Below are 25,401 nucleotides of genomic sequence, written 5' to 3'. Positions count from 1 at the left end.
ATTAATAGGGCCTTAGTAATGTGGTAGTAAGGTTGGGGTAAGGGAAACATTCTTTCCCCAGGACAGGGAATGTCCAGCCCGCAGGCCATGGCCTGAGAAATCATTTGGTCTGCCTGCCAAGGCATTAGGGGTGAGTTAATTAAATGTTTGACCAAATGTAGCAGGCTAATTTTTAAGTTGATAATTTTGTATGGCCGTGAATGATGTTGTAAATATCCAAATGGCCCTTGGCAGGAAAAAAGTTCCCTGCCCCTGCTTTAGTCCTATAATTTGCTCTTAGTAATTTAGTGAACTTATGCCTCTGTACTGTGAACTTCACAGGCGTTTTCATTTTTTTTTCTTTCCACCTAGGTGGGACAGCATGGCTAGAGTAGGCTGGGGTTGGTTATTTTCTTTGTCCCAGGTCCCTTAGGCTCTGGTTAACTAGTTTCTTTTGAGGGTAGGCCTTGTTAAGAAGGACTGAATGCTCTGGTTTGTAATTTCATATTGGTCACCCCATCCCACCCAACCTGCGGCAAGCCCAAGAGTATTTTTCTCTAATATTTACTATGGGAATCTGGTTGAGTTCCTGGAGGTAAATCTCACAGTATTATGGGAGCCTTCCAATAATTGGGTCCCCCTGGAGTTTTTATTTATTTGTCATTATTATTTTTAATCCTCACCCGAGGACATGCTTTAAAGAGAGGAAGGGAGAGAGAGAAACATTGATGGATTGCCTTTCATATACTCCCAAACAGGATGAAACCCACAACCCAGGTATGTGCCCTGACCGGGAATCTAACCGGTAACCTTTCGGTACACAGGATGATGCTCAATCAACTGAGCCACTCCGGCCAGCCCAACTCTTAAGAATTGTCCACATTGAGTCTCCAGCAATTCATCAGTTACAGTTCAGGCTTTCCTACTACTCATGCATTGGCTCCTATGGCAGTTTCTGCTTGTGTGTCTCTACTCTGGTAAGTTGTGACTCTTCATATGTGCCTGTCTCTCCAGCTTATGGATTTTAAACTTCGAATCCTTGAATGTTGGAAAATGTCTTTAGCTTTATTCTTTCACATTGTTAAACAATGGTCATTGACTCCATTGCAACGCCAAAAGGAATCCCCAATTTGGAATGTGGTGAAGAAGTACACTATTCAGTGCAAAACAGTTCAATTTTTATACAGCATGGCTGTGACAGCAGCCTGACTGGAACAGCTCAGTTGTGATACAGCATGGCTGTGAAGCAGCCCTAGGACTAGCCATCCCTGGGGCCAGGCCTTTCTCTGGCTAGATAGCTCAACTCTGCTCCTCACTGATCTGCTCTGCTTCCTGCCTGTCTGCTTTGGCTTGCTTTGGTGTGCTCTGCTCTGTTCTGGTGAGACATCTTCGGTGTTTCAGCTCAGCTGGGGAACTGCAGTCTTTGGTGGAAAGAAAGGGAAAGTATGCTCTCAGAGCCAGAGGGGAGCTGGCTTATATGGACAGAAGTCCCTGTCCCTGGTCCCTGATTGGTTGGTATGTTCTCTTTCACAACAGGTTTCCAAATATTCAAAGTTTGATTGGTCCAAAAGACATTGTCCTGATTGGTCAGAATAGAGCTACTCTGGATGGTTGCAGCTGTGCAGGTTTGATTGGATGGGGAAAGCCTTAGTCCTTTTGGTTAAATAGGATTCCCGGAACTCCTTTGTAAGGGTTGGCTTAGGTGGCAGAAACACACTGCAGGCAGGCAGTTCAGTACAGAGGCAGGGAGTTTAGTGCAGGATTCTCCCTGAAGTGCAGTTTGTGTGAGTCGTCCCTGTGTAGAAATCGCTGCTGAGCTCTGGGCTCTGTTTTTGTCTTTGTTGTTGTTTTTAAGTTTGAGCCCAGTTAACCACCAGGAGCCCTTCTTAGTAGATGTCTTCTTTCCGAGGGTCCACAATACAAATTCTAATTTTGGGGGTATATGCTTCTGTGTTTCAAATACAGTAAAGACTCGATATAACAGACTAATTCAGGCAAGTGGGTGTCTGTTATATAATTAAGTAGGTTTTCCAAAAGCATATGTTAAAAAATTGACAAATTAGTTTACCTATTTTTGCTTATGTAGACATGTTTGTGTAATTAAAATTATGTATGTATGAAAATTTTAATTTCATACAAAAGCTTTCTATATGTGTTACAGTAATTTTAAATTTATACTGAATAGGTATAGTAAATACGGGCATTCACCAGTCACCACAAGTAAACAAATGCACAGGACTGGGGCACATGGCTGGGGTATGGCTTAACACATATGAGGACATCAGCCAGCTGGCATGCATTAAAACTGCTGCAGAACGTCACGCCATGGGACAACAGAACCAATTACCATGGGAAATGTGGTGTAATCATTCACCGAACATTGTTTACCAGCGGTGACACTTTAAGTATGTAAGCTATAATTGTAGATATCTGATATTTATTTATGTCATTGAAATTACTAGTGTTTTTCCCAACATATGGCCTATTTGCTAAAATTTGTTAAAAATAACAAGAAAACCTGTTAAGTTACTTATAAGCAAAGCTTGGTTAATTGGGTGTTAATTTTCACATATGACATACAGACCGGAAATTTTGTCCATTAAATACAAAGTCTGTTAAATCAAAGTCTGTAAAATTGAGGGTTTACTGTAATTTTCTTTCAAACTTTGAAGCTACATCTTCATTGTTTTGTAATATCAAATGCTGCTTATATCGGTGTGATACCTGTTCTTCTGTAGGAATATACTTTTTCCCTCTTAGGTTACAAGTTGAGATGCAAAGATCTGTAGTCTTAAGTTTTTGTTTTTGTGTTAAGAATAAGAGTAATCTGAGAAAACCAAGATGGCGGCATAGGTAAACACCAGAAATTGCTGCCTCGCACAACAACTTCAAAAATACAACTAAAAGACAAAACGGACATCATCCAGAACCACAGGAAGGCTGGCTGAGTGGAAATTCTACAACTAGAAGGAAAGAGAAAAGCACACTGAGACTCAGAGGAGGTGCAGAAGTAAAGTGCAGAGGTATGGAGGCGCACACCGAAAGGGCTGGCAACTGAGGTCGCGGTTGTCTTTTTCAATCGGGAGGGAGTCTCAAGCTCCCGACTGCTCTGAACTCCAGTTCTGGGCAAGTCTCTGGGGACCCAGACTCATATGGGGAGAAACTGGACTGTCTGGCATCGGTCGGAACTCCAGGGCGGCTTTCTCTCAGAGGTGCTTGCAGCGATTACCGGGACACTGACACTGACGCTGACCCTCTTAGGGTAGGACTGAGGAGCAGCCATAGCTGCTTGCTCCACCTTGTTAATCCCCTGAGACCCCGCCCCACCCAAGCTGTGCGCAGAGGCTTTTGCATATGAAAGGCCTGGCCCTTTGCAATCTGAAAATTACCTAACAAACTGCAGCTGGGTCAGAGAGACCCAGAACTTCCAAAAGAAGGCCCAAGGCCCCACAGCAGCTTGCATTGCTTCACAGCTGGGCCTCACCTGGGCACCTCCAAACCCCAAAGAAGAGGAATCTGCAGATCTCTCCGTAGCTCCTTCTGGGTAGCCTCAGGCAGAGGCTAAATTAGCACCTCCTTAGAGATCCAAGAGCCAGTGTACCCAGTGGTCAAAGTGGGACCATCCAGATTACAACTCCTCAGACCCATAAGGGACACAGTCAGGGGGCAGACTCAGTGAGCCCCACTGAAGCAAGTTTTGCCCCAGAAGGGTGTCTCCAGCACAGAAGTTCTCCCACTGCAGACACAGCTGATTCTCACAGCCAGTTGGCCTGGAGGTCAATTCCTCCCAGTGATACCTACAACAATCAAGGCTTAACTACAAAAAGACTCACAAAGAGGTGCACCAAGAGTGTCCACCTCAGGTAATTGGGGAGGCTGAGCCACTGTGCCCTATAGGACACCTAGCACAGAAAGCCACTCTGTCAACACAAGGAAGCATAAAAAATGCAGAGACAAAGAAACAGGTCACAAATGACAGAAATGGAGGAAATCAAACTACTAGATATAGAGTTCAAAACCATACTTCTAAGGTTTTTCAAGAATTTTCTAGAAACCGCCGATAAATTTAGTGAGACCCTCAATAAATCTAGTGAGACCCTCGAGGATATGAAAAAGGACCAACTAGGAATTAAGCATACACTGACTGAAATAAAGGATAATATACAGATATCCAACAGCAGACTAGAGGATCGCAAGAATCAAGTCAAAGATTTGAAATACAAAGAAGCAAAAAAAACCCTCAACCGAAAAGCAAAAAGAAAAAAAGAATCCAAAAATATGAAGATAGTGTAAGGAGCCCCTGGGACAACTTCAAGCGTACCAGAATAAGAGAAAGAGCAAGATATTGAAAACCTATTTGATGAAATAATGACAGAAAACTTCCCCTACCTGGTGAAAGAAATAAACTTACAAGTCCAGGAAGCGCATAGACCCCCAAACAAAAGGAATCCAAAGAGGACCACACCAAGATACATCATAATTAAAATGCCAAGAGCAAAAGACAAAGAGAGAATCTTAAAAGCAGCAAGAGAAAAAAAGTCAGTTACCTACAAGGGAGTACCCATATGACTGTCAGCTGATTTCTCAACAGAAACTATGCAGGCCAGAAGGGAGTGGCAAGAAATATTCAAAGTGATGAATACCAAGAACCTACAACCAAGATTACTTTACCCAGCAAAGCTATCATTCAGAATTGAAGGTCAGATAAAGAGCTTCACAGATAAGACAAAGCTAAAGGAGTTCATCACCACCAAACCAATATTATATGAAATGCTGAAAGGTATCCTTTAAGAAGAGGAAGAAGAAGAAAAAGGTAAAGATACAAATTATGAACAACAAATACACATCTATCAACAAGTGAATCTAAAAATCAAGTGAATAAATAATCTGATGAACAGAATAAACTGGTGAATATAATAGAATCAGGGGCATAGAAAGGGAGTGGACTGACTATTCTTGGCGGGGGGGAAGCGGTGGGGGTGCGGGAAGAGACTGGACAAAAATACACCTATGGATGAGGACAGTGGGGGGGGCAGGTAAGGGCAGAGGGTGGGGTGGGAACTGGGTGGAGGGGAGCTATGGGGGGAAAAAAGGAACAACTGTAATAATTTGAACAATAAAGATTTAATTAAAAAAAAAGAATAAGAGTAATCCTATTATAATTAGTTTGAATTTGAGGATAGTTAAAATGAAGGGCATTGTATTTAAAAAAACACACAACTTCATGTTTCCTTTTAGTCTTACAGGCTTAATAAAGGGAGGAGCCCATCAGAGTTAAATAATCTTCCCTCCACCCTAACTGGTTTGGCTCAGTGGATAGAGCGTCGGACTGCGTACTCAAGGGTCCCAGGTTCGATTCCGCTCAAGGGCATGTACCTTGGCTGTGGGCACATCCCCAGTGGGGGGGCGTGCAGGAGGCGGCTGATCTATGTTTCTCACTCGTCGATGTTTCTAACTCTCTATCCTTCTCCCTTCCTCTCTGTAAAAAATCAATAAAAATATATTTAAAAAAAATAATCTCCCCTCCTGTTGCCACTTTGCAGTGTTTTTAATACTTGCATCAATGAATACTATTCAACTTCCTGAAGCAAATTCTCCTTCCCTCTTTTGACTACTAAATTTATATGTTTTGAATTGGAATATTATTCCCTGAACAATATTTCTGTTTTCTCAGTGGAACAGTTAAAAATAAACCTTTTTCTAGGTAGGTTGTAATTTTAGTTTAGATAATGAACTATATGTATGGTATCTTCTTTTATACTTACAAATTCTTATCTGCTTGTTTTAAAATTTATAACTGCTTTTTACCTAAGTGGTAATTGAAAAATACATAGTAAATTTGTGTTTTAAATAAACTACTCTGAATCTTGAACTGTTTTATTCAGTGATTGTTTTTTTTTCCCCCAATTTAGACCTTGTGTGGACAGTAATGACCTCACGTTTCCGTTTGCCTGCTGGCAGAACCTACAATGTACGAGCATCAGAGTTGGCCCGAGACAGACAGCATACAGAGGTGGATTGCAACATTCTTCTTCTGGATAACACTGTACAAGTTTTCAAAGTTAGTGTAAGTATTTTATATCGCTCTCTTTTAAAAATAATATCTGGTTATAATTAAAATTGGTTAATTATAGTAAAGGTTGAAACTCTTATTCAATGAAGAACAGTCATTGTAGTGCAGGTTTGTAACTATCAAGTACAAGTTCTGATTCAAACTAGGTCTTTAAAAAAGTTGACAAATCAGCAGTGCATTATGATTAATTAGTGGAGCAGATCAATAGTATGTAGGTAGTTTTTATAAATGTGCCTGAAAGGAATTTATTCTCCTAAATAACTTATACATTTTCATTTTAATCTTGTACTGTCTGTGAATAAAACCTTTGCTAAACAGAGATAAATAATAGCCCTGATATTATCTGAGTCTTGTCTGGAATATTTATTCAACAAATAATTTGTCATCTTATTTGTGTATAGCTTAATTTGCTCAACATTATTTGTGAGTTTCACCCATGTGGTGTGTTAACAGTAGTTGGTCATTTTCATTGCTGTATTATAGTACTCGTTGTAATATGAATATACTGTAATTTACTTGTCCATTGATTTATTACCATTTACTTGTCAAATTTATTGTTGGTGTTTATTTGGATTGTTTCCACTTTGGTCTCTTATCAGTAATGTGCTGGTGAATATTCTTGTGTATGTCTTGATATATATATGGGTGCATTCCTGCTTTTTGTTTAAAAAATTTCAAGCCAAAAGAAAAGATGAAAGAGTATAATGAATACCCATATATCCTTTAACCTGTTCTTAACATTTTGTTGTACATTTCCTTTCCTTTTCTTTTTCTGTCTTTATTTTCTAAAAGTGGTTCATTTTGTCTGTAAGTATTTCAGCATCCTAAGAGCCTCATGAATTACCACAGTATCATTATCACACCCCAAAATTTAACTTTATGAAAATAATAGCAGTAGCCTGTGTGACAAGGAAGAATTGGGGGAAACTAGCCTGTTCCAGTTATTAACAGTGAAACAACTTGGGGTTGATGAATATTTAGTAGGTTGAATCTTCTCCTTTTTTCATTTGTTGAAGTACTTGTTAACCAAATCAATAGTACAAATAGAATTATAAACGGGGGGTTACCTGGTGGATGCATATTGAGATGGGAAGCCAAAGGAGTATAAGGATGATGGATTTAGCTAAATGAAAGTTAATTTACTTGGACTCATTCTACAGTCATATTTGTAAAGGAAGATAGAATTTGGGGGGATTTTTTTTCCTGGTTATTGTTCCATTGACTTTATTTCACATATGAGAAAATAGATTTAGAGTCATTAGGTTACTTGCCAAGTTGATGGCAGAGCCAGGACCATGTACGTTTGTGTTGTATATGCAAGATCTGTTAGGACCTCTTATTTTCAACACTTTACTGTTTTATCAAGGATTATTTATTAAGTATTACTTTAGCCCTACTTAAATTTGATGTGTTAATGCCTTTTAAAACACTATTATTTGTGGATGTCACTCGATTCACCCAGAAGTTTTTGTTTGTACATTTATTGGTTTATTCATGTATACCATTTTAAAAACCAAATAGTTCTGTTGAGTGTTATAACAAAAACTAGCAGGTCTTACCCTGTTACTTCTTAGAAGTAACCACACTCAACACATTTAGTTTTTCTCTAATATTTGTTACCGTAAGTCTAAGAAACATGCTTATATTATTTCTGGTTTTGTCTGCTTTGGTTATTCTTTTTGTTGTTGTTCATATTATGTATTGACATTGGAGGATGAGAATTTAGATCTCTTATACCTCTCTTCCTACATACTTCCTATCATCCTGTCAATAAACAAAGAAGTTATATAGTAATATTTTGTTAGTTCAATACTTTTTCCCCTAGCGAGAAATCCTTCAATTATATGCCTGTAGTTTGTAGAGCTGAATGAGAGAAAGGGGCTGAAGAGGTCTCAACTCTTGATATGTAGGCTTTTGCTTACTATGTAGATTTTCCATGTACAATAGAAAGTAATCAACTGTACCTGATGTCCCTGAATCTAGAATATTACTGGCTCATTTACTTCAGAGAGCAAATCTCTAGTTCTTACAGAGATTGGCAATAGGAAGAGGAAAGTGAGAGGGGGGGATCTCTTGGTCACAGAAGGGGCTGTTATACAAACTGGCTTTGATTACTGCCTTTACTGTTTTTTTAGTGTGTCTTAGGCAAACATCTCTGTCCAGCCTGCCTCATTTAGCTTTGATATCTCTTAGATTGATTTTCAGTGTCTGACCTGAAGGAGAATTTAATCTTTACCAAGATTTTTTGAGTAAAATCAGATGTTAAAATGGAACTAATCATCTTGAGTGCAAACAGACATGATAATTTGCCAATTTTCATAGTGTGTGAAAATTCAAACATTGTAGTATATGATAGACATGTATAGCTGTTAGGTTTGTATCATATTTGTCATATATAAGTCTGTTACTAATAATGACATTTACTTCTCTTGAACAATTTCCTCAACAATTATCCAGTGATGAATTTCTAAGTGTTTATTTTGAAGACTTACTAGTTCTGTTATTCTAATAAAGCTATTGTACCTTTCTGTGCTTCAGATTTTTCATTTGTTAAGAGAGAATAATACCGGCCTTGCATAGGATGCTTAGAATCAAATGAGAATATTTGTGAAGTGCCTATTTATTGTATCTGACTCATATGCATTCAGAAAAGTTGATTCTTCTTCTATTGCTTGTGATCCAATTGATCTATTCTCTAGGTCCAGAAATACTTTCTTAGAAGAATATTACTAAAATTCTACAAAATAGCAATCTGTTAATTGTTTTATATGTATATATGATATTTTCATGTACTGTTTTAAAACCCAGTACAGTAAATTAAATAAGAGTATAGTTATTCATATACTTTATTTAATAACAAGTATTGAGTGCCTAGTATACATTATGGAAAATTTTTCAGAAAATAGCTATAAGCCATTACATTTTTGAGAAATATATTGGATTCTATTTAGAAAGATTCTGTAGCTTAGTCTCTCTACTCTGGAAGGTATATATAGACTTTTTTTGTTTGTTTATTATAATATACTAGAGGCCTGTTGCACAAAATTCGTGCAAGAGTAGGCCTTCCTTTCCCCGGCTGCCGGCACCGGCTTCCCTCTGGCACCCAGGACCCGGACTTGGAGCTTCCTCGCAGCACCAGCTTCATCTGGAAGGTCATCTGGTCTAATAGCATGTTATGCTTTTATTATTATAGATACAATATATGTTACATGGTGCAGTGCAGAAATCTTCAGCGTGCAATTCAGTGAATGTTTATACATGTATACATCTGTGGAACCACCACCATATTAAGGCATTGAATACTTCACTCACTAAAGAATATTTCTTCATGTTCCTCTGTTTCTTCCTCCATTTTTTCTCCTTTATTAGTCCCCCTTGGTTAATCTTTTTTTTTCTTTATTGATTAAGGTATTACATATGTGTCCTTATCCTCCCATTTTACGCCCCCTCCACCCCTACTCATGCCCTCACCCCCCTGTTGTCTGTGTCCATTGGTTAGGCCTATATACTTGCATATAAGTCCTTTGGTTGATCTCACCCCCTTACCCTCACCCTTCCCCACCTTCCCTCTGAGGTTTGATGTTCTAATCGATGTTTCTCTGTCTCTGGATCTGTTTTTGTTCATCAGTTTATGTTGTTCATTATATTCCACAAATGAGTGAGATCATGTGATATTTATCTTTCTCTGACTGGCTTATTTCGTTTAACATGATGCTCTCCAGTTCCGTCCATACTGTTGCAAATGGTAAGAATTCCTTCTTTTTTACCACAGCATAGTATTCCATTGTGTAGATGTACCACAGTTTTTTAATCCACTCATTTGCTAATGGGCACTTAGGCTGTTTCCAAATCTTAGCTATGGTAAATTGTGTTGCTATGAACATAGGGGTGCATATATCCTTTCTGATTAGTATTTCTAGTTTCTTGGGATATATTCCTAGAAGTGGGATCACTGGGTCAAATGGGTGTTCTATTTTTAGTTTTTTGAAGAAACTGAATACTGTATTATACTTTTAGTGATTACTTTAGAAATGACAAAATGTGTCCTGACTTACAAAAGTCTACCTTTATTTAGTACTTCTACCACGTTCCTCCCCAATTGCAAAAGCCTTAAAGCAGTTTAAATCCATTTACTTGCCTTCTACTTTTTTTCTATTCTTAAGTATTTTTCCCATACCCCTCATATGTTATAAACCCTACAAGACATTATTATTGCTTCAAACAGTTAATAGTCTATTATATTTACCTTTATATATATACTTTCTGTAGCTATTCATTTCTTACATCCCATGCTTTCATCTAGAATAATTTTCCTTCATTCTAAAGAAATTGTTTTATTATTCTTTGAAATAAGATCTGTTAACAACAGATTCAGTTTTTTGTTTGTCTGAAAATGTCTTTAATTACTTTTCATGTTTTGGTGGGTATTTTTGCTGAGTATAGAATCTATGTTGATATTTTTTTCTTTAGTAGTTTAACGGTACCATTTTATTGACTTTCATAGTTTCTCTTGAGAAGTCATCTTTCATTCTTATTGTTCTCCTGAAGGACAAGAGATGTGTCCTTTCTTCCTTTGTCTGTTTTTAATATTTTTCTCTTTCTCTTTGATTTTTATTTATTTTTTATTTTTTTAAAAAATATATTTTATTGATTTTTTACAGAGAGAAAGGGAGAGGAATAGAGAGTTAGAAACATCGATGAGAGAGAAAAATCAATCAGCTGCCTCCTGCACACTCCCTATTGGGGATGTGCCCGCAACCAAGGTATATGCCCTTGACCGGAATCGAACCTGGGACCATTCAGTCAGCAGGCCGATGCTCTATCCCAGTGATGGCGAACCTATGACACGCGTGTCAGAGGTGACATGCGAACTAATTTTTTTGGTTGATTTTTCTTTGTTAAATGGCATTTAAATATATAAAATAAATATAAAAAATGTAAGTCTTTGTTTTACTATGGTTGCAAATATCAAAAAATTTCTATATGTGACATGGCACCAGAGTTAAGTTAGGGTTTTTCAAAATGCTGAGACGCCGAGCTCAAAAGGTTCGCCATCACTGCTCTATCCTGAGCCAAACCGGTTAGGGCTATCTTTGATTTTTAGTCACGTGCCTGTAATATACTTAAAATGTGGTGTGTGTGTGTGTGTGTGTGTGTGTGCGCGCATGTGTGCACATCATGCTCCATATTCATTGAGCTTGAATCTCTTGGTTAATATTTTATAAAATGTTTAAGCTTATTATCCTTTAATGATTCAAATATTGCTTTTAACCCATTTTCTCTACTTCTGGACTATAATTTAATATATGCTAGACTGTTTCACTGTACCTCATCATATCTAATGTATATTCTATTTTTTGTTTTTAATTTCTCTTTGTTTTTAACAGCTATTAATGTTGTCTTTGAGGTAATTCTGGGTTTTTTTCTTATTCTGCTGTTAAACCAATTCCATATTATATTTTTGTTCTAGTTCTAGAAATGTCTTTATGATCACTTTTATAGATTCTAACTCCTTTGAAATATTCCATATTTTAATCCATTTTCTCTATTCTTCTATTGTCTTTAATATCTTAATCATAGTTATTTTGAAGTCCTTATATACTAAAACCAATATGTAGATTACTCTTTTGACTGCTTTGTCTCTTGATTTCAGTCACTTTTTCAATTTCACATATCTACTAACTTAGCAGTGTGTGATGGATATTGTGTGGGTAATGTAGAGTAGCACTTGTCATTTGTTGATTTGTTGATGATAGTCATTCTGACAGGTGTGAGGTGGTACCTCATTGTTGTTTTGATTTGCATCTCTCGGATGATTAGTTACTTGGAGCATGTTTTCATATGTCTCTCAGCCTTCTATATGTCCTCTTTTAAAAATTATCTATTTAGGTCATTTGCCCATTCTTTGTTTGACAACAGGATTGTTTATCTTCTTTTTGATAAGTTGTATGAGTTCCCTGTAGATTTTGGAGATTAAACCCTTATCAGAGATAACATTGGCAAATATGTTCTCCCATGCAGTGGGCTTTCTTGTTGTTTTGTGGATGGTTTCTTTTGCTGTGCAGAAGCTTTTTATATTGATGTCCCATTTGTTTATTTTCTCTTTAGTTTCCATTGCCCTAGGAGCTGTATCGGTGAAGATATTGCTTCAGCATATGTCTGAGATTTTGCTGCCTGTGGATTCCTCTAATATTTTTATGGTTTCCTTTCTTACGTTTAAGTCCTTTATCCATTTTGAGTTTATTTTTGTGTATGGTGTAAGTTGGTGTTCTAGTTTCATTTTTTTTGCATCTGTCCAATTTTCCCAACCCCATTTATTGAAGAGACTGTCTTGACTCCATTGTATGTTCTTGCCTCCTTTGTCAAATATTAATTGCGCCTAATGGCTTGGGTCGATTTCTGAGTTGTCTGTTCTGATTCATTGATCTATATGTCTGTTCTTGTGCCAGTACCAGGCAGTTTTGAGAACACTGGTTTTGTAGCATAGCTTGATATCTGTTATTGTGATCCCTCCAACTTTGTTCTTCTTTCTCAGGATCGCTGCAGCTATTTGGGGTCTTTTTTTATTCCAGATGAATTTTTGGAGAGTTTGTTCTAGGTCTTTGAAGTATGCTGTTGGTATTTTAATAGGGATTGCATTGAATCTATAGATCGCTTTAGGTAGTATGGACATTTTAATGGTGTTGATTCTACCAATCCATGAACACGGTATATTCTTCCATTTGTTTATGTCTTCCTCTATCTCTTTTTTCAGCGTCCTGTAATTTTCTGAGTACAGGTCCTTTACCTCCTTGGTTAAATTTATTCCTAGGTATCTTAATATTTCTGTTGCAATGGTAAATGGGATTTTTTTTTTTTTAGTTTCTGTTTCTGTGAGTTCATTATTGGTGTATAAAAAAGCCATAGATTTCTGGGTGTTAATTTTGTATCCTGCTACATTGTCAAATTCATTTATTAAGTCTAGTTTTTTGATGGAGTCTTTAGGGTTTTCTATGTACAATATCATGTCATCTGCAAATAATGACAGTTTTACTTTTTCTTTTTCAATTTGGATGCCTTTTATTTCTTCTTCTTATCTGATCACTATGGCTAGCACTTCCAGTACTATGTCAAACAGAAGTGGTGAAAGTGGGCATCCCTGTCTTGTTCCTGTTCTTAGGGGAAATGGTTTCAGTTCTTGCCTATTGAGTATGATGCTGGCTCTAGGTTTGTCATATAAGACATTTATTATGTTGAGGTATGATCCCTCTAGTCCTACTTTGCTGAGAGTTTTTATCAGGAAAGGGTGTTGGATTTTGTCAAATGCCTCTTCTGCATCAATTGATAGGATTATGTGATTTTTGTCTCTCAATTTGTTTATGTGATGTATCACGTTTATTGATTTGTGGATATTGTATCAGCCTTGCATCCCTGGAATAAATCCCACTTGGTCATGGTATGTGATCTTTCTAATGTAATGCTGGATCCGATTTGCTAGGATTTTGTTGAGGATTTTAGCATCTATGTTCATCAGAAATATTGACCTGTAGTTCTCCTTCTTTGTAGTGTCTTTATCTGGTTTTGGGATTAGGGTAATGCTGGTTTCATAGAAAGAGCTTGGAAGTGTGCCTTCCTCTTGAATTTTTTGGACTAGTCTGAGAAGGATAAGTTTTAGTTCATCTTCGGTTTGGTAAAACTCCCCTGTGAAGCCATCTGGCTCCGGGCTTTTGTTTGCTGGGAGTTTTTTTTGATAACTGCTTCAATTTCCTCCTTAGTTATAGGCCTGTTGAGATTTTTTTATTCTTCTTGATTGGGTTTTGGAAGGTCGTATTTTTCTAGGAATATGTCCATTTTCTCTAGGTTGTTTAGTTCGTTGGAATAGTGTTGTTCATATTATTTGTATTTGGCTTGCCAACAAGAGTAAGAATCTCAGTTTTGCCTTCTGTTGTGACTCCTTAAAGTTCTAGTGATAAGCCTAAATACGTTTTGTTAGAGATAGTCTCATTATCTTTAGAGAAACTGTTTGCAGTAAGGTAGTTTCTTTGCAGATGTACTGTCCCTTGTGCTTTAGAGACTCCTTCCCTAACTGGTCTTCTTGTGAAGTAAAAAACTATAGGACTAGTAAAGCCTACAAAGAAATTAAAAACCATCTAAACTTTAAAATTTATTCTGTAGGCCATTTTATCATCCACTTATTCAATAAATCAAATATTTATTTATTTACTTATTTATTTTTTAAATATATCTTTATTGATTTCAGAGAGAGAGGGAGAGGGAGATAGAAACATCAGTGATAAGAAAGAATCATTGCTCGACTGCCACCTGCACACCCCACACTGGGGATTGAGCCCGCAACCCAAGCATATACCTGACTGGGAATCGAACCTTGAACTCCTGGTTTGTAGGTCGGCACTCAACCATGAACCATGCCGGCCAGACTGGCATTAATTATTTTAGTCACACAAATTTTAAATAGTATTTAATCAAATATGTTATTTTCCAGTCAATTTAAATGTAAGAAAAAACAATAAGGCAATTGACTAATGTGGCAACAATATAAAATTACAAAAATATCATACTGTCCTGAAAGCAGACGCATTTTTAATGAAAGGTTTTCCTTATAGCTTCATATTTATTATATAGTCTTTGAATTAGTTTGCCTAAAGTTAGACAGTTTTTTAAGTACTCTGTAACCTGTGAAGTCTCTATTCTCAATAGTCATTGGATGGGAACAGCTGCCAATTTAATAAGAGAAAAGTCCAACAGGTTAAAAATCTGAAAGTGTTTATAGGCTATCGGTATTGATTTCCTTTTATTTTTCTTCTAGAAACATGATCAAGGACAAGTTCTGTTGGATATAGTCTTCAAACATCTTGATTTGACTGAGCGTGACTATTTTGGTTTACAGTTGGCTGATGATTCCACAGATAACCCAGTAAGTTTAAGCTGTTTTCTCTCATTTTAATTTTAATTTTTCTCTGTCATAATAAGTTTTTTTCTGATTTATAATGTTCACTGTTTTAGTGAGTTTTTAAAAAATTTAGTTTGACTGTGGTGATGTGATAGAAGGAGACTTGACTTTGGCTGGTTAACAGAATGCAGTATACAGATGATGTATTACAGAATGGTACACTTGAAACCTGTATAATTTTATTAACCAATGTCAGCCCAATACATTTAATAAAAATTTTTTAACTCAGAAGCAAGAAAGACAAAAAAATATTAATTTGAATAATTAGAGGTAATTCTTTGCCTTTGTTCCTCATTTTCTTGATGAATTAGTCTGTAGTTATTTCTGTAAAGTTTTTTCAAATTACAAGTCAGTCTGTATATCTAGTGCCAGTTTATTTATGTGTCTCAGACAACTAAGAAGTAAATCTAATTCATGCTTCTTGACTTAAAGAGAGAAAATTGGTCTAAAGATTAAAATATTAATTTAATACTAAAATATTAAAGTAAAATATTTTAAAATATTAATGTATCATTAGCCTGCATTAAGATGAAATTAGTTTTTTGTGGCATTTGTGGTGAGCTGTTTGTGTAAATTTTCCAAGTAGGAAGACTCAATGGAGGCCCTCACAAATGAGGTAGAGATTAAATGTCAGAGCTCTATAGTTCTTGGGCAGTATTGTTTATTAGATTGTTACTAATTCCTCAGTAATTGCAATCATGATTCTTTGTATTGGAAAGATCACATCATAGAAATAGAAAATAGCACGAGTTGAATAACAGAAATTATGAATTTTTTGTAAATGTATTTTGTTATTCAGTGAGGTCTTTTACAAAAGAATATGATATCCTTTTGACTAGTACAAAAGAGTGACTATTTTGAAGGACATCTTTTGTATAGTTTAAAAAAAACTGGGAAGCTGGATCACTGCTTCAGAAATTAGTTTTATAAGGCCATATTGAAGGATGGCTATAGATAAAATAACTTCTTTGCCTTCGCCCTTGCCCTCATCCTCATAGCCAGGATCTTAGCTCTCTGAATAAATGGTTAGTAGGAAGTAAATATGAAATGTTAAGTATTACTTATTTTTGGCATAATTTACTGATTTTTTAATTGAAAGCTTTGAGGATGATATAGATAAAACAAAGCAAGTGGCCTGTTAGTATCTGTGGAAATTTGTATACAAGAAGACATTTCTATTCTAAAACAATTACAGCAGGGTGAATGTGGGAAAGCAGAGGTATTTTGAGCTGGGATGATCTTTTGCTCTCACCTGCTTTTTCTTACTTAGTCATATTTTTCTATCTTGAGCATTCCTTCCCAAATAAGATATATTCCCAGGCCCAAGGATCTAATTGCTAATGATCCAAGATACTAATTCTTTCCCCCAAATTATAGAATTTAAAGACCCAAACCCTGAGAGATGATCTTGTCTAACACCCTTATTTTTCATGGGAAATTATCCCAATCCAAGGAGATTAAAGTCCAAGCTACTGGATGGCATTGATGAAACTAGACTTGGGTCTCCTTCTCTCCACGCAAATTTTTCCACAGCACTACAATTTCAGTATTTAAATATTCAGAAGAATCTGTGAAATGCCAAAATGTGTCCAAGAAGAACCTTTAGAGCACAAATGTTGTGTCTCATCTCTGGTTGTCAATATGAAATATATCAAGACTTTGAATATGTATAATAGATTGAGGGAAAGTTTTGGAAGTCATTTTTAAAAAGAGAAAGGAGTAAGAGACTAACTTTTATGAAATATCTATTGTGGACTGGTTAATAAACCAAATTATCACAATAATCGTATGAAAGTATCATTAAAATTCTTTTGGTTTGTTTTTTTGTTAATCCTCACCTGAGGATATTTTTCCATTGATTTTTTAGAGAGAGTGTAAGGGAGAGGGACAGACAGAGAGAGAAACATCCATGTGAGAGAGACACATCGATTGGTTGCCTCTCTCACGTGCCTCACCCGACCAGGGCTGGGGATCGATCCTGCAACTGAAGTATGTACTAGAATCGAACCAGGGACCCTTGTGCAAAATGTTGCTTCCCAGGAAATGATGATGTAGATGTACAGGTCTTAGAAATGAACATATTGAGGAAAGGAGATAACCATGCAATAAAATTACCAGCAGTGATCAGAAGGAATTTGATATTTAAGACTAGAAGAAGAAAAATAGGCTATTAAGACTTAGTTTCAGTTTTAGGGCCTGGTTTCACTCAAAAGATGATGATTGGATGAAGATGAAGGAAAGTGAGTAAATGCTGGAGATGTTTAAGGTAGAGTAGGTTCATGAGGGAAAAAGAAAAATCAGCGTTAATATCTCAGATTCTGTCTTTGGCAACTAGATAGAAGAACCATAAAAATAGTATTATTGGAATATAGAAATAACTATCATTTGTGTTATATATTGATTTTGTGTTATGCAGCCTTCATAAACTCACAGTTTAATGATAGTCATTTTTTTGGTAAATTCCATAGGATTTTCTACATACATTTCTACATACATCATGTAAACTAAGGAAAATTAAATTTATTTAATTTCAATTAAATTTATTTAATTTCAATCAACTTTGTATTACTGAAATAAATCCAGGAAACAAATGAGATTCTATATTAATCTTATATCCTAAGACTTTGCTAAATTCTCTTATTCTAGTGTTTCTTTTACTGATCCCTTAGGATTATCAATGCAAATTTTGTTATATGAGAGTAGGGATAGTTTCACTTTTTCCTTTGCAGTCTATATATTTCTCATTATTTTTTCATTCCTTATTACATGGCTAAGACTACCATGACAATGATGAATAAAAGTGATGGGAGAAGACTATCTAACCTTCTCCCCTGTCTTAGGAGGAAACTATTCAGTGTTTCTTTTTATTTATTTTTTTAATATACATTTTTATTGATTTCAGAGAGGAAGGGAGAGGGAGAGAGAGAGATAGAAACATTAATGATGAGAGAGAATCATTGATTGGCTGCCTCCTGTATGCTCCCTACTGGGGATCAAGCCCGCAACCCAGGCATGTGCCCATGACTGTAATCAAACTAGGGACCCTTTAGTGCGCAGGCCAATGCTCTATCCACTGAGCCAAACTGGGGAGGCTTCAGTTTCTTTAAGTCTGCTGTTAACTATAGAGTTTTTTAAAAATCAGTATAATTAAGGCATAATTTACATAGAATAAAATTAAATACTTATTTATAATGAAAACTCTCAACAAACTTGGAAAAGAAAGAGACATCCTCACTCTGATAAACTACATGACTCTACACTTTCTGATGCCTCAGGGAAATGTCAAATAAAAGAACAACAAAATGTTAGCATGCATCCACTAGAATAGTTCAAATTAATCTTACGATAACAGGTGTTGTCAAGGATTGCTGGTAGAATTTTAAAAGGGTACAACCACTTTGGAAAGTAGTTTGGCAGTCTCCTATAAAATTAAACATAGCCCTGGCCGGTGTACTCAGTGTTAGAGCATCAGCCCATGCACCGAAGGGTCGTGGGTTTGATTCCCGGTTAAGGGCATGTACCTGGGTTGTGGGTTCGCTCCCCTCCCCTGATTGGGACTTGTGCAGGAGGCAACCAGTTGATGTGTGTCTCTCACATAGATGTTTCTCTTTCTCTCTCTCTCCCCTCTCCCCCCTTCCCTTCTACTCTCTCTGGAAAACAATGGGGAAAATTATCCTCAGATAAGGATTAACAACAGCAACAAAATAATTAAACATAGATTTACTATATACCACCCAGCAAACCCAATTTTAGGGAGTTATTTAAGAGAAATGAAAACATGTTATAAGAAATCTTTTTTTTTAATACTGGGTTTTTTAAATTGATTTTTAGAGATACAGGAACGGGGAGAGGGAGAGCGAGAGAAGCATTCATTGGTTGCCTGCAGCATGCCCCCTACCAGGGATTCAGCCCCAACCCAAGCATGTGCCCAGACTGGAAATTGAACCAGCAATCCTTCAGTGCTCGGGGATGATGCCCAACCAACTAAGCCACATCAACCAGGGCATAAGAAATCTTATACACAGATTATCATAGCAGTATAATTTCTAGTAGGCCAAACCTTCGTTAACCTTAACATCTATCAGTAAACAAATGACTGAGGCCTAGAACCAAGATGGCAGCATAGGTACGTGCCTGAACTCGCTACCTTTCAAAACCACATCAACTAAAATACAGAACACCCATCATCCAGAACTGCCTGAAAGCTGGCTGAATGGCAGTCCTACAACTAGAGAAGTAAAGAGGAAAGCACATTGAGACTGATAGGAGGGGCAGAGAGGCGGAACGGGCTGGACTGTCATCCATGCATGCTGCTTTTTTAATCAGTAGGAGGTAGGCTCTGCAGAGGCAGACTGTGAGGAGCAAGGTGTCCCAGATCCACACCAGACTGCCCAGCCCAGAGTTCCAGAGATAGGAAGAGCAATCCCCATAACTACGGGCTGTAAAAACCATCAGGGATTGGGGCTCAGTAACACAGAGGCTGCTGGAGACCCAGCTCTTCCTCTTAAAGGGCCGGTGCATAAACTGAACTTACAAAGGACTGCTTCCTTTGCACTCCAGCACCAGGGCAAGGCTCTGGGGGACCCAGACACATATGATGAGAAACTGGATTGTCTGGCATCGGGATAGGAACTGGGGGAGGGGGACCTTTCTCCCAGATGGAGGTGCTCGCAAGGATCATTGTTCTTGTGGTGGGACCTCCCCAGTCGCAGAGCTGACTGGCAGCCATATCTGTTTGCTCTGCCCTGGTGATTCCCTGAGACCCCACCCTATTCATTTTGCAGCTCCACCCAACCCTGTGTTGTGGCTTTTGCATGTGAATGGCACATCCTTGCTCAGGTTTCAGACTTTGCTAGAATCTCTCAAACGAGCTGTAGCTGGGTCAGGGTGCCTAAGCCTATCAATAAAAGGCCTAAGACCTAGCACTAGCACCAGCCTGCCTTGCTTCACAGCCAGGCCTCACTTGGGCACTTCCAAACCTGATACACATAGAGGAATCTTCAGATCTCTCTGTAGCTCCTGCCAGGTGGCCCCAGGCAGTGGCTGACTTTACACTTCCCTGAAGACCCAAAAGCCAGTGAACTTGGTGGACAGAATCAGACCATACAAGATTACAACTCTACACATCCATAAGCCACACACTCAAGGGGAAGACTCAGTGAGCACCAAAGCCCCACTAAAGCAAGTCCTGCTCCGTAAGGGTGTCTCCTGCACAGCAGCTCTCCTACTATAGTCGCAGCTGCTCCTCACAGCCAGTTAGTCTGGAGGTCAATTCCTAGTGACACCAACAGTAATCAAGTCTCAACTACAGTAAGACTGTGCACACAACCCACACAGGAGCGTACCTAGAGTTCCCAGCTCAGATGACTGGGGAGGCTGAGTCACTGGGCCCTATAGGACACCTACTACACAAGGCCACTCTACTAACTCCAGGAGACACAGCAGCCCTACCCAATACATAGAAACAAACACAGGGAAGCAGCCAAAATGTGGAGACAGAAATATGTCACAAATGAAAGAAATGGAAGAAAGCAAGTTACTGGATACAGAGTTCAAAACCACGGTTATAAGGTTACGCAGGGATTTTCATGAGACCTTCAAGGACTTAGTGAGACTTTCAAGGATTTTAGTGAGAATGTCAAAGACATGAAAAAAGACAAGTCGGAAATTAAGCATACACTGACTGAAATAAAGAATAATTTACAGGGATTCAACAGTAGAGGATTCTGAGAATCAAATCAACGATTTAGAATATGGGGAAGCAAAAAATACCCAATCAGAAGAGCAAAAAGAAAAAAAGAATCCAAAAATATGAAGATAGTGTAAAGAGCCTCTGAGGCAACTTTAAGCCTACCAACATTTGCATTATGGGGGTGCCAGAAGGAGAAGAGAAAGAGCAAGATATCGAAAACCTATTTAAAGAAATAATGAAAGAAAACTTCCCCTACTTGGTGATAGAAATAGACTTACAAGTCCAGGAAGCACAGAGAGTCCCAAATAAGAGGAACTCAAAGAGGCCCACAACAGGACACATCATAATTAAATTGCCAAAAGTTAAAGAAAAAGAGAGAATCTTAAAAGCAGCAAGAGAAAAACAGTTAGTTACTTGCAAGGGAGCACCCATATGACTGTCAGCTGATCTCTCAACAGAAATTTTGCAGGCCAGAAGGGAGTGGCAAGAAATATTTAAAGTGATGAATAGCAAGAATCTACAACCAAGATTACTCTACCCAGCAAAGCTATCATTTAGAATTGAAGGCCAGATAAAGAGCTTCACAGACAAGAAAAAGCTACAAGAGTTCACCACCACCAAACCATTATTACAGGAAATGTTTGAAGGGTCTTCTTTGTGAAGAGAAAGAAGAAGAAAAAGGTTAAATATATGAACAATAAAATGGCAATAAATACATATCAACAATTCTAAAAATAAATGAATAAGAAATCTAATGAACAGAATAAACTGGTGAATAAAATAGAATCAGAAGCATGGAACTGGAACAGACTGACAGTTCTCAGAGGGAAAGGATGTGGAGGGCGGGAAGAGGTTAAACAAAGATTTTATATGCATATGTGCATTACCTATGGACACAGATAATAGGGTGGCAAAGGCGTGGGGTGTGATGGGAACTGGGTTGGGGAGGGTAATGTGGGGAAAAGGGACATCTGTAATACTCTCAACAATAGAGATTAAAAACAATACACATGACTAAAAAATAATTGTATTTTTATAAAGTGGAACCCTATATACTATATTATTTCATTTATTTTAAATTGTAGAACAAACAGAACTGATATATAGTTACTGAGGAGTAGAAATGCATTCTCAGTTGCTACTTTAGTGCTTTGGATAAAATCATGAAAGAACTATTTCTTTGATATCTATATTTTTTAATATTGCAGGGTATTAGGAAGTTTACATATAGAGTTTTTGAGGTTTTGAATATAATACATTATTTAAATGTTTCTTAATTTCTTTATTTTTTACTTAGAATAATATTTATTTTTATTACTGACCCAGAATAATATCTTTATCATAAAGTTCTTTTTATTTTCCTTTTTTAACTTTGTTTTCCCTAAAGATGAATTCTTCAAACAAGTATAAAGTATTCTTTATAATTCTACTACTCCAAACATTTTTATTTTGAAATACTTCAAACATAAAGAGCAATTATAGAAAATTAAAAAAGAAAACAAAAACAGCTCAAGAAATAGAACATTGTGTGCAAGGTGGCAAACTCGGAAGATCCTGGCCCTCATTCCCACACAGAAATATCAAAAAGCAACTACAGACTTATCATAGTAACCATATAGGACCTCTGCAAACCAGAGATTTTCAACAACTAAGCAAACAGTTATTTTTGTGATGTTTGATGGCACTTACCCTACCCTTCCCCAGTATGCACATCATGGTCAGGAGGTAACCGCCTAATTTTTTATTCCCTCCTTTGGGACAGTAGCAGGGTGAAACTTGTTTGCAACATTCTGGTGTATCTGTTGGCTGTCCCAGGGATTGCTTTTGTTCTTACTTGGAGATTAGATAGGGAACAGCAGCATAGTTTGGATCTCAGACTGGAAGCCACAAAAGGCAGTAGCAGGAGCTGCAATACATGAAAACTGCAGGAGTCACTGCAGAGCCATGGACCAGAGTCTACAGTCAGGAATACATTTGAACATCCACCAGAATATCCAAGAAATAGCTGAAGTGAAACCCTGGGAACTTAGATGTTTCAAAGCAGATGGGAAAATGAGGGGTTAAAAAACAGATGCATATAAGTCCAGATAGAACAAATGTCAGAAAAGACCTGAGAAGACCTTAAGCCTTTATGTGGTGCTGATCTTAAGGCTCAGGGGCTCACCAATTAGTGAACATGTTCCACACCAGTCTGTGAAGAGTGAGATGTGGCTTTTTATTCAATGTCCAGTTTTCAAGAAAAGATCGAAGTACAAAGGAACTGAGAAATATTTCCCATTCAAAGGAACAAATTACATCTCCAGAAATGTATATCAGACTTAACAGACAGATTTTAAAACTGTCTTAAATATATTCAAAGAGCTGAAGGAAATCATGGACAAAGAAATAAAGGAAATCAGGAAAATCATTTACAGACAAAATGAAAATATTAAGAAAGAGATGGTAATTATTTTTTTTTTAATTCTGGAGCTGAAAAGGCAATAACTGAATTGAGAAATAGCCCGGAGGAGTTCAGCAACAGACTTGAACAAGCATAAAGAAAGAATCAGCAGACTTTTAGAAAGGTGATTTGAAATTATTGAGCAAAAAGAGAAAGCAATGAAAAAAGTAAACAGGGCCTAAGGGACTTATGTGGCAGCATAAGAAGACCAACATATGCATTAGGGCAGTCTCAGAAAGAGGACAGAGAGGAAAAGAGAGATTATTTGAAGAAATAATGGGCAAAATTTTTCTCAAATTTGAGGAAAGCTATTGGATGTACAAATAAAAGAAGCCCACCAATCTGTATAAAGGATAAACCCAAAGAGAGGCACATAATTAAACTGTTAGAAGTGAAAGGTAGAATCATGAAAGCAGTAAGACAAAAACAAATCATCACAATAAAGGGATACCTAGAAAGATAATCAACAGATTTTTCAGCAGAAACCTCGCAGGGCAATAGGTAGATGCTATGTTTAAAATGCTGAAAAACAAAACAAAACTGTTGTCCAAGAATTCTACACAGTCACGCTCTTTATAACTACAGGCATGTAGTCTTAAAACATGTCATTAGGCAGTGTCATCATTGTGTGAACATAGAATCTGCCTACTACACACCTAGGCTGTATAGTATAGCCTGTTACTCCTAGGCTACAAGTCTGTATAGCATGCTGCTGTACAAAAATCCAATACAAAGATGCTCTAAACACAAGATATATGAAGCTGTTGTTGGCATACTGTTTTATAGCAAAGTAAAAAAAAATTATAAGTAGAAAGAGCACACTCTAAAATAACAAAAAGTATAGGATAATAAATATATAGTCATTGTCATTATCAAGTATTATGTACTGTACATAATTATATGTGCTACTAGAGGCCCAGTGCATGAAATTCGTGCACTGGTAGGGTCCCTAGCGGCTGCTGGCTGCCAGCCGGGTACTTCCTCCCATTCCCCTGCTGCCACTGCCGCTCCTGACCGGGGCCCCTCTCCCCCTTCCCCTGGCCGGCCCCTCCCCTTGGTCAAACTCCACAATTTGCATACAATGCTTTTATTATATAGGATCCTTTTATGAGTGGCAGAGCAGTAGGTTTGTATACACCAGTATCACCACAAACACAAGTGATGTATTGCACTGTGACATGACAATAATGTCACTAGGTGATAAAATGTTTTCAGCTCCATTATACTTTTGCAGTATATTGTTGACCAGTATGTCATTATGCAGTCCATGACTGTACACAGCAAAACTGTCTTTCAGAAATGAAGGTGAGCCCTGGCTGATTTGGCTCACCGGTAGAGCATTGGGCCTGCACACCATAGGGTCATGAGTTCGATTCCTATTCAAGGAAACATACCTCAGTTACAGGTTTGATCCACAGCCCAGTTGAAGTGTCTCTCTCACATTGATGTCTCTCTGTCTCTTTCCTTCCCTCCTCCCTTCCTTCCACTCGCTCTATAATTCAGTGAGGGGAAAATTAGAAAAACAAAACAAAAATGAGGGTTAGATTAAGGCATTTTCAGACATAAAACCTGAGGGGATTCATTACTATTACACCTGCTCTATAGTAAATGCTAAAGGGAGTCCTTCAAGTTGAAATGAAAAAGACACTAGACAGCATCTCAAAGCCATATAAAAATCATATGTGAACAGTTACAAAAACTGGTATTATTGTAACTTTGATTTGTAAATTCACTTTATATTTCCCATAAGATTTAAAAGGCAAATGCATAAGGAATAATTATAAATTATTATAATTTGTATTCAATAATATACTATCTGTACTAATAATAGAGGAATATGCAAATCGTCTGGGACGCCGTCACAGTAACAGTAATAACCAAACAGCAGGCTGCGTGGAGGGACAAGGCCAGCAGGGGGGTTAGTGAGGGACGACCAAACTACTGACCAGCAGGCTGCGTGGGGTGACCAGGCCGGCAGGGGAGGCTGTTGGGGGTGACCAGGCCAGCGGGGGTGGGCAGTTGTGGGCAACCAGGCTGGTGGGGGGGGGCAGTTAGGGGCAATCAGACAGGCAGAGGCAGTTAGGGGCAATCAGGTCAGCAGGGGAGAGCAGTTAGGTGTGAGATCCGGCCTGCAGGGGAGGGCAGTTAGTGGCGATCAGGCAGGCAGAGGCAGTTAGTGACGATCGGGCAGGCAGGCAGAGGGGTTAGGGGCAATCAGGCAGGCAGGCAGAGGGGTTAGGGGCAATCAGGCAGGCAGGCAGAGGAAG

General features: G+C 37.7%; 1 protein-coding gene across 11 annotated transcripts in view; it reads left to right on the top strand.

Moving 5' to 3' along the window:
• Positions 1-25,401, top strand: part of PTPN4 (protein tyrosine phosphatase, non-receptor type 4) — a 206,652-nt gene that overhangs the window by 24,007 nt on the left and 157,244 nt on the right. For 8 of the 11 annotated variants that reach the window (XM_023762515.1, XM_014464397.2, XM_014464400.2 and 5 more), the window contains 2 exons: positions 5,892-6,046; positions 14,859-14,966. In XM_023762515.1, coding sequence (XP_023618283.1) covers positions 5,892-6,046; positions 14,859-14,966 — 263 coding nt within the window. Of the gene's footprint in view, positions 1-803; positions 957-5,891; positions 6,047-14,858; positions 14,967-25,401 lie in introns of all 11 variants that reach the window. The other 3 variants (XM_023762509.1, XM_023762512.1, XM_023762513.1) reach the window with 1 other exon arrangement.

Source organism: Myotis lucifugus, unplaced genomic scaffold (assembly GCF_000147115.1).
Source record: "Myotis lucifugus unplaced genomic scaffold, Myoluc2.0 scaffold_247, whole genome shotgun sequence".
NCBI classification, from domain to species: Eukaryota; Metazoa; Chordata; class Mammalia; order Chiroptera; family Vespertilionidae; genus Myotis; species Myotis lucifugus.
Note: the sequence above shows the minus strand (reverse complement) of the source record. Positions and strands in the feature narration are given on the sequence as shown.